This window comes from Numenius arquata, chromosome 9 (genome assembly GCF_964106895.1).
Source record: "Numenius arquata chromosome 9, bNumArq3.hap1.1, whole genome shotgun sequence".
In the NCBI taxonomy this organism is placed as follows: domain Eukaryota; kingdom Metazoa; phylum Chordata; class Aves; order Charadriiformes; family Scolopacidae; genus Numenius; species Numenius arquata.
The window spans coordinates 10,956,299-10,966,770 of NC_133584.1; the positions used below are offsets into that span (position 1 = coordinate 10,956,299).

The 10,472-nt window shown below is 36.4% G+C and overlaps 1 protein-coding gene across 2 annotated transcripts; it reads right to left on the reverse strand.

Annotated features, from left to right (window-relative positions):
- Nucleotides 1-459: 459 nt before the first annotated feature.
- On the reverse strand, nt 460-10,167 carry LOC141468254 (cytochrome P450 2J2-like). Of its 2 annotated transcripts, none has more exons than XM_074153211.1 (9): nt 9,997-10,167; nt 8,716-8,878; nt 8,039-8,188; nt 6,457-6,584; nt 4,618-4,824; nt 4,249-4,390; nt 3,386-3,573; nt 2,412-2,553; nt 460-638 (listed from the first exon to the last, which is right to left on the reverse strand). In XM_074153211.1, the coding sequence occupies exons 1-9, from the start codon at nt 10,165-10,167 to the stop codon at nt 460-462; spliced, it is 1,470 nt and encodes a 489-aa protein (XP_074009312.1). The 2 variants fall into 2 exon arrangements, with proteins under 2 accessions (XP_074009312.1, XP_074009311.1); XM_074153210.1 differs by having other exon boundaries at nt 4,618-4,791; nt 6,424-6,584.
- Nucleotides 10,168-10,472: the final 305 nt, after the last annotated feature.

Genomic DNA, 10,472 nt, shown 5'->3' on the forward strand with positions numbered 1-10,472 from the left:
AAAAGGATGTAAGAGGAGACCTGTGAACACAGAGGACTAACAGCATTTTTTTTTTTTTTTTTTTAATTTAGGTGTCCTTGCTGCATCAGAACAGTTGTGCAATTTGAGAGTGTGATAGCTGACTAAGCACATATGCAGGAAACTGGTTGATACAGATCACTTCTCTAAAATCCTACTTCATTACTACTGTGAACATGAAAATACTTTTTTTTGGTAACATACTATTGTGTACTTGTACAGGCCTAAGATGAAATTATATGAACTTTGGCAAGTATACTTAGTTGAGCTTTTTGAAATCAAATTATATGAGGTCAGATCCCCTAAATAAAAACACTCTATGTTAATTTGCTATACTGAGCTACCTACATTTGAATACAATTGGAATAGTGATACGTGTTTTTTAAAATGCCTGCAGGTATTGACTGGTTGAAGTCCTTCTGCATTGTAGTATGTGGCAGACTAACGTGGAATAGCACAGAGCTTATATGGATGGGGTTGCAGTATCGCACCCAAAATGTAGTCCAGATTGATTTCCTTGACTCCCTCAGGGAGCTGGAATGTGAATGCCCGAAGGAGGTTGGTAAAGATGATGAAGAGTTCAACTCGTGCCATCTGTTCTCCCAAACATACACGGTGCCCTGCAAAGGAAAGGGGAAAAAAGTAAGTTGTGTAAAGTTAAGTTCTGAAAAAGAACTGAAACAAAATTCTACCGAGTTCCATAAATTCTGTTAATGTAAGATAGTGATTTCTTATTTCCTTCTGTAAGGACAGAACGTGCCTTTGGAGGTGGGAGGAAAGTTTTATTTAACTGAGAAACTGTACATCTCTGTCAACTGTTTGGTTTGGTTTTTTGGGTTTTGTGGTTGGTGGTTTTTGGGTTTTTCTTTGTTCCCTGGAGCATTTATGAGATTCTCCCTTTCCATTTTTGCTTCATGTTCTGTGAGAACCACGAATTGCTTCTCAGTTAAGCCAGATTTTTAAAAACTTCATGTACTTCAGGGTCTTGTCTTTGGTTGTTGAGAAGGGAGAACTGGAGCATTCTGAATGCAATTCTGAAGCGAAGTAGAAGGATGTAATCACGCTTTCTTTAACAGAAATTAAGAAAGCTCTGCTGGGTCCTTGTAGCCCTCTATCCCTAACACTGTCCAGGAGCAGATACTGTAAGCAAAGGGAATGAAATGTAGGCACGTGCAGCGACACATACTGTTTTCACGGTATATTTCAGGATATCTATATATTCCAGAAAACAACAAAAAGATTATATATATATATTCAGAGTATATAAATACTCAGATTATATAAACAGAAAGCAACCTAAGCAAGTTAAAAAAGAAAACTTCCTATGCCTGGGTTGAAATGGTAGCCTAAATTAGTTGTCTTGATTCATGTAAACTAGTGGGCATTTAGTGAGTAAAGGAGGTAAGATGCTAAGTACCTGTTTTGCAAATATGATTTTAGGATTTACAGGCAATTTGGACAAATGGCTTTATAATCTGGATTTACTATGTTTAATCTGACTGCTTTGTATGTTACTTAGTATTATTTGCTTTTTGTCTTCAACACATGTACAATAGTATAATCTGTCACAGTAGCATAAAAGCCTCAGCTGTTTCGCAGTGGTTTTATTGTTTAATTTTTATATTTTAATTATCAGTGAATAATGCCAGCTTCCTGTTTTGTGCTGCTTTTCTTAATAATCTGTTCATTGGAGAAACTGGTAGTCTGGAGAAGCTCTCTGAATTATGCTTTATACTGCTTCTCGCTCTTTGTTGTGTGTTTGGTTTTTTTTTTCTTTCTTCAATGTCTTTGAATTGCTGCTTTTTGCATTGTAAATTAGGTGAGTTGTACATCGTAATATGCTTTTGAAAAGTTAGAATTGGTTTTTTTTGGTTACCTAATAATATTCTACTGAAAAGACTGGATTTTGTTAGTTTTCTAGAGATACAAGAGAACCTGGTGCCAGACTATTACTGTAGGATCTGGGGGACTGAGGATTGGTTTCCTGCTTTATCACAGGTTTTCTCTGTATATTTTGACAAATCGTATTACTTTTCTCTTTGGGTTTCCTGCTTGTAAAGTGAGAATAAATAGATTTTCTGATATGAGGGTGTTACCAGGATTTAGTAGATTTAGGGACTAAGGAGCTCCGATGCCCTTACAGTAGGAACCATACGTATACCAAGGAGGTAGTACTGTGTCTCTTAGCTGTACTCATCCTCTGGTTGAATGTATGAAAAATATAAAATGCAAGACAATATTTGTGGCTCTTACAGTAGAAACCCGATGTCAAATCTTCATGTCAAATATGTTTTTATAAATGGATATTTTTAAAATTTTAGTATTTAGAAATAATATTTTTAATCTTGCTGGAAGACACAGTGAACAGGAATGTTCAAACGTCAGGGCGTTACCTGCTGAGAAAGGTAAGAATGCCTCTTTGTTCACAAAGTTGCCGTCCAAATCAAGGAAGTGATTTGGGTTGAACTTCCAAGGGGTCGCCCAGTACTCGGAATCGTACACAACAGAGTGCAGATTTGGCAATACAAGTGTGCCCTGCAAGAAGAAGCAGAGATCATATTTCCTGTGTATGATTGATTCTTTTTTTTGGACTTTCCTTCTCTCTAATAGGTAATATGCTATCCTTTGTTTGGATTCAACTTGGTCTTTTCCTGTGCACATCCAGGCATAACAAACCCTTGTATTTTCTGTTTGTTGTAACATATTACGTGTTTGCCTTTGTCAAGTTATCTTCTGTCAGGACCACTAAGTGTCCCCATGTCTAAGCTAGAGCGGAGTTTAGATTATTTTACGTACTTCCCAGAGTAATCATAACACCGTCCTTTTTGCTTTTCGTATGCTTCACTGGATCTTTCAATTCCATCACATCAGTTTTATGCTTAATGTACTTGGGACATTTATATTGTGCCCGTGTGACTGTCAGATCTCTCAGTGTACTGAGCTGCCATCATCTGAGGCGTGTGTGTGTCTGTGTGTCTGTGTTTTGTCAGGGATGATTTATAGGTTGCTCCAGGCTGCTCTCTTATGGAGTTGGCAGGCTTGATGTTGATTAAACCTAATTTCTTCATCATTCCTTAAAACACCTGTTCTGCCTTGATGTCCAGGCATCATCCATACTTGACTAGTGGGAAGAAGGACTTAGTTTTCCTTATGTTTGCTACTTGTGCTGTGAGCCTTTTCCCAAGCTTTCTGTTTCATCTGCTAATGTAGACTTAGCTGTGGTTCAGAGCACTCAGCTTTGTTTCCCGTCTGTGACATGCTGCCACATGCGCTCTATGCAAAATTAGGAATTGTAGAAGCTAATGTCATATAAACACTAAATATTAATAGCTCCAAGCTTTAAGTAACGTGGAGGTATACTCTGTACCTTTTTGATGTGAAAACCCATCAAAGTTGTATTCCTCACACATTGTCGAGGGACCCCAACAGAGGTAACGTTGCTGTACCGCAAAGCCTCATGAATCACGGCATTTGTGTATGGCAGTTTTTTACGGTCTTCATAGCTGATGAGATGGGAGGGTTCCAGAACAGCCTTTATCTCTTTTTGAACCTTTCCTGCAGAGAAATTGAAATATTTTTACTTTCCCTCCCCTTTTTTCCAGCAGATTTCTTTATGAGTATGGTCCAGAACTGGAGAGATGAAAAAAAAAAAACCAAAACATTGTGTTGCTATGAAATGCATTGGCATGTGGTTTGCCTGCTGTGTTGGTTTCAGTTGATCAAGAAAGTGCGTATCCCCAAAGCACAAGATGATTGCTCATTTAAGACACATCCCACTTAGTGATGAGGATACTACAGTTCTGTTTTTTTTAAAAAAAAAAAAAAAAAATTAAAATTTGAAATTACAGGTGTAATTTCTGTTATGTTTATAAATACACATCAGACCAGGTATGTTCTTAAAGCTTTTCCACCCTGAAGGTTAGGAGGAGACTAGGTTGCATATGAAAAGTCTTTAGATTGTTATTCCATTCCCTTTTAGTGAGATAAAACAGTGACTATTAATAATTTCTGCTAGTGTTGCTTCTTAGTGGGTGGGTGAGGAAAGCACACATTTGTTTCATTTATTAAACTTTCATTTTCTAGATGTATTTGTTGATGTACCAACATTCATATTCATTGTTAAGGGTTATTTTGATGTATTGCCAGTGATTGAGCTAGCACTTACACTTGTATAGTGTTTGTTGTGATGCAATGTTGAATGCAGTTCTCTCTGATAATGCTTTTGCTCACCTTGTATTTCAGGGTATTGTACCATATACAGCAGTGCCCAGAGAAGGGTGGTACTTGTTGTTTCTGTCCCTCCCAGCAAAAGATCAACCACGGTCTGAACCATATTGTCTTTATTAAACGTAGAAGTAGGGTCATCTTTGGTCTGTAGGGTATATTCATGAGAAGACTATGAAATGGATAATTTAGGACATTTCATCTGTCATGTAGAAATTGTCATTGTTGGTTAAAAACAACAGCCTGCTGAAACAAAAATCTTCACTGCTAAACAAACTATGCATATAAATCTTTTTTAGCAGTTTACTTGAACAGCAAGTATTTGTACTAGGCATTGAGGCCAAGGAGGGAATAATGTGATAAACAGATACTTACTTTTGTTATTTGAGTGAGGTAGAAGTCAATGAGATCCCTTGGTTCACCTGCGCTCTGTCTCTCATGAGTCTGTACCTCCTTCATAACTAAATTGTGCATGAAGTCATTGTATGCAAACACTTTCTGATGGGGCCCTGGGAAACGGTGCATAAGCCATGGGAAAGCATCATACATCTGTGATTTTAAACAAAAAGGAAAAAACATAAGCTCTTTTAAACTGAGAACCCAGTTCTGATTTCCTGATAACTCTGGGACGTCACCACTGTGGCCCATGGGCTCCTAATTAGTATGAAAGACAATAGACACAAGTCAGAATATGGGAAAATCTGATTAGATGTAAGAAAATACTATTTCTTTATTTACTTTTTGTACGTTTTTTTTTTTAAATAGTTTTCTCTTTACCAGGAGATAGATTAAATACTGGGAGCAGGTTTCCCAGAGAGTCTGTGTGAAATCTCCATCCTTGGAGACTTCAAGACTTGAGTAGACAGGTCCCTGAACAACCTGATCTAATTAGACCTGCTTTGAGCACAGAGTTGGATTAGCTGACATGCAGAGGTCCCTTCCAATGTAAATTATTCCACATTTCTAAGAGGGATTATGAGATCTTTACATTGCCCTCTAAGTGAACTGGCATTGAGGAAAACTTGTTTGAGATTTGTTAATGAGCTACTAGTAATATGCAGCAGTCTAAATTGTTATGATCATGTTGCCAATATTCAATAGCCACACTTTCTATCTTTCATAGATAGGTTGAAGACTGAAAAGGTATAGAAGCTGACTTGGCCTCTCAGTTTTAGAAGGCTTTCCTCCAGGAGAAACTGGCATATGTATTTGTTGAGGGGACAATAATTATTTTAATTTCTTTGTATTGTGTATGTTTTGTATGTGGACTTCAGTCTCTAGGGCTACTGGCAGAGCCTTTTTATTTATGGCGTGTGATGAGGAATCTATTGGCCAGTGCAGAATTCTCCATCCCTATCAGCTGATCAAAATGTCAATGTCGTGTAATAGTGGATATCAGGTTACAGACAGCAGGAGAATTATTATATTTTACTTTTTGGATGCATACCTAATAATGCAACAGAGGCTTCTGAAAATGGGTGAATCAGAGTAATTGAGGATGGAATCTGTCTCACAGGCAGGTTTTCTCAACCTTGATTTTTACTCTGATTTTTTTTTTTGAGGCATTTCTCTATGAAAGTGTTGGAGAACCTGATATTATTATAGAATGCCAGTGTGTCAAAATCAGCACAACATAAGCGATAGCTTTCAAGAACTTAAAAATATTCTTCTGGATGTAATGAAATTGTCATCTGTATCTGATAGGAAGCTCAGAATAATTTAGATATTGGTGGTAACATTAATTACATGAGAAGCAAGATATATACTAAAAAGAATAGGAATTTGAAGGCTTAGTTCATATTAATTGTATTTTGTATTCTTAAGACTAAATGAAAATTAAATTTTGAAAGTTGCTTTCACTTTAAGATTTAAGAATCTTACATACACAGTACTCTGCAGATGATTACACATTTGAAATACATTATGTATTTTGGAAATCTGTAAAAACCAGCGATGATCTAGAATTTAAATTTTAGGATACGTGACATACTGACATGAATAAGGACTACAAGGCAGTAATGACATACAAGGTATGTATTAATTTCTTACTGCACAATGTCTAGCAGAACAGCGGTATGGAAGTGCTTGGGAATAATAGTCACTGCCTTTTAATTTGTTTGTTTTGACTTGTGAAATGCAAATGCACTTTAAGAAACAAGAACAAGAAAATTAGATTCTTACCCTGCCCCAGATAGTAGCTTGAAAGTAGATCACAAAATAAACAGCTTTGATAAGCTTGCTGAAAGATTCATCGTCGCTGGAGAAGCGATGACCAAAAACAACAGCACAAATTATATTTGCAACAGCATGGACGATGAAAATGTGGGGGTCAAAAGGTTTTCCTGTGAAAATAGGAGGTACCATGAATATTTCTGGGTAGACTACAGCAAGAAAAATGAGAAAAAACTTTCTTTTTTTTTTTTTTTTTTTTTAAATAGTGAAAATAATAGTATATCCAGGCTACTTGAATTTCACATATGTGAACTCTAGTTTAATACAAATTAACTGTAGGGATTGTAAGTGCAGGGAATCTTTACTTTAAATCCACTTCTTGCTCTTGTAAAATACAGTGATTATCGGTTTTGAGAAGACAAACATTAGGTCTCTTTCCCCCTTTTTGCCTTGTGGTCTGGGTTGTGTGAAAACACAAGCAATTAATTAGAACACATGCCTTCAAATCTGGAGGCAGATATTTAAGTTTGGCAATTAAAAAAAATAAACAAACAACACCCACCCATCCCTTAGAAGAAAAAAAAAAGGGAAAAATAATAATTAAAGTTTTAATTTCTTAGTCACATTGAAATTATTTGTCTCCTTTTGGTTTTCAAGCACAGCATAGCAATTCAACTATATCTTCCCCCCCCCCCCAGACTGAAAAGGCAAAACTCACACAATGGGTTGGAAAACAGCTCCTGTTAAAAGGGTTAAATCCAGAAAAAAATAAAGTAAGTACACGTTTCAATGGCAAGGACAACCTTTGAATTATACTACTACGGAAAATGGTGGATTATACATCTCTGACTTCAGTCCAATGCTTGTAGTCCTTTAAAAAAATAAATACAATTACTGAGTTTAAATTTGAGGAAGGATGGGATGGAAGGTAAAGATTTGGGCTGTGCAGGGACTTGGAGTCGATGGTCTGTTCATTTCTTGCATTTTAAAGATCTGTGAATGTGTTGCTCTCAGAAGAGAGGTGGGCCATTTTGCTGTGTCTAGTGCACGGAGAGTTGGAGGGAGACCTTGGGCAACTTCTCTGTTTTCACATCAGCGTGGAACACAATGTGGGTGAGGGATTTGGCTGTTCAGAATATTTATATTTAATTGCTTTATTTTGGCATTTTGCTAAAATTCTATTGGTTTCTATTTCATCCAAACCTTAAAAAGAAGTTTTGTTGGAGAACTGAATGATACATTCCTTGTGTTGGGGTTCTTTCTCTGCCAAATCCTAAAGGCCCGCTGTCCTAGAATGACTCGCAGGAGGTCACAAATTGTGTGTTTTATGGAGAAGAACATAGGGTTTCCTATACTCCTTGAATGAGAGAATTGTTACCAGCTGTCCCCAAGACTATGTTGACAATAAACATTTTTTTACTATCCTTATTTCAAAAAACAATTTTATATTGCCCACTGTGCAGACAAAACATTTTTTGCAAAGAATGCAATTAAGTAGCCAGTGCAAGTCCCACTAATATCAAAAATCTCTGTATTACTTGCAAAAATGTATTGTGAAAATTTTATTCCCCAGTCTACCATATTTTAGAAAAAGCTCTAAGTGTTATTCTTTTAGTGAATTTACCTTTTGTGTTTGTAAAGGTATCCACAAGGTGACAAGCCTCTGTTTGAATTTGATGCTCCAAATTGTTCTTACCAAGTGCCAGGCTTCTTATAACTGTCATACCAAAGCGTCTCTGTTGCTTCCAGGTGTGCCCACTCGTCAGAAAAATACCTGAAGAACACAGAAACGTTGATTTCATTGCTGGAAAGTGAAATCCTTTCACTGCAGGAGGCAATACTCTATTTAGATTAGAGTATATTTCACCAACGAAGATACCGTGATTTCAGACACTGACTTTTGGTCTCTAACTTAGTTTTTTATGGCTCCCAGCTGTATAGCTCCTTACAAATGTGACCCTGGAAACTGAGTGGTTGTGGGTTTTGGTAAGGACAGAACAGCTTTGTCTATAAACGTCTTCTACATAAACAGTCTTCTGTTTTGGAAGTGATACAACTGAAGGGCAGCTCTTCTAGGCAAATATTCCTTTGAATCTATTGGGAAGAAAAATGTCTGTATTATGCTTTGTAAGAGCAGAAATTTTTGTTTATTTCTTAATAGGCTAACTCTGCATGGAACCTTTTTGCTCTGTAAGCCCAGTTAGGTACTTATATAGCAGTAATTCATGTATGTGTGTGTATATAGGAAAGCATTTTTCTTTACATCTTGTTCATATTTCAGTATTGTGTCATATCTTGTACCTTTCTCGCCCATCATATCCCTGTAGAATGGGGTGAGAGGTCTTCCGGAAACTTCCTCTGAATGGGTGACGATGCCGTCTTTTACTGCTTTGTATCCGTTCAGTACAACCATCGGTGTCTGTCCCATCCACAAGGTGTAGATATTTCCATAGATGTTGGTTAACTGAAGAGTTAATAACAGTCAATTAATAAATATAACTCAGGGAATGTATACACTTAAATACTAATTGTAAGAGTTTTCTATAGTTGTAACTAAACCTGTTTGCCAACATCAAATTGAATTAGAAGTTTCACAAAAATTTAGCCTTCTGTTGTAATGTGCTTTGGGAACAGAAGATAATCATACTTTATGGAATAGATACTAAGGACACCTCTCAGAAGACCACCTCTGAAAATTTCACAGAGAGAGAAACAGACGCCTTTTCTGTCAGGTCAGACTCAAAGAACAAACGCATACAGGCAAAATCCCAGAGCTTTTCTGTTGATTTTATTAATGAACCAAATTATGATATTTTCTTGCCTCTAACTTCTGAAGAAAGGAAAGAAATAATTTTTGCATTCTTTCCTATAGCTTCTATGTGATTTTTTTTTTTTTTTATTTATCACTATTATCTTTCCTTAGGTCATGCTTGTATTTTTCCTTAAAATAGTTTGAAGCAAGTTCCTTCCTTTTAAAAATAGCTTTAATTGGTTTATAAAGGAATCATGCTGTGAACATAACAGCAATCAAATTTTCCTGCTTTGTTTTAGTAAAATGTTTTAGTTTCTTGCTAAATCTACACTAACGACCTTTAACCATTCATTCTCCGAATCAAGACAGTAAATATTTTTGCTGTACAAATAAGAAGAAAGGGTCAGCGTAGATTATATGTTTGGTCTTCTAATGGAGATCGGACCACTCATGTCCCGGAGATGTTCCAGTAGCCTTGGTGTCAGTCAAAGGGAGTTTTACTAGAGGTAGTTTACAGGGTGGATATCAACACAGGAATAGAGAACGAAACTGTCAATGGAATATCATGCTATTTACAGTGTTTGTGATAATGTTATGCATGGATGTTGCTGCATCCAAAAGAGAAAGAAAATAACAAGGAATAAAGCAATTATGGAGTTTATTACTCAGAAATATTTTTAATAATATTGGGTCCCTGGATTCTTTGAAATTGGCTGATAATCAAGATTGAGGTTTAAAAAAAAAAATAATTCCAAGTTTAGACTATGCAATGTACTATGTAAGTTAAAATAGATTCAGACTGACTTTTAACCATAGAAATAAATAAATACCTTAGTGAGAGTTTCTCGACGAAGTTTGAAATCCAGCAGCCACAAATTTCCGATGATGGGGAGGGGAACTGGTCCTGGAGGAAGCTGGGTGCGCATCCATTGCAGCTTTAGGAACTGCAAAATCAGGAGGCATACTACTAGAGCTATAAAAAACTCAGCAATCCCCAACATCTTATAAAGATTTTTAACTTCTCACTGGTTTGGGGAGTTGTTGGTTGTTTTTTTTTGTTTTTGCATCTGGCTTCCTCTGAAAATTTGGAGTTGTGTAGATGAGTTTGCTCCTACTAAAGTCAAACTCTTTCTAAAGAATATATGTCTGCTTTAGCCATCTCTCTCTCTCTCTCTGACAATCTACAGTTTCCCCAAGCTGAAGTCCTTAAAAAACTGAAATATGTGATCCCTTGCAGTTAGCCAAGCCCCACCTACTCTCTCTTATGATCTGTAATTGTGATCTGTTTCTTTTTTCACTTAGTTTT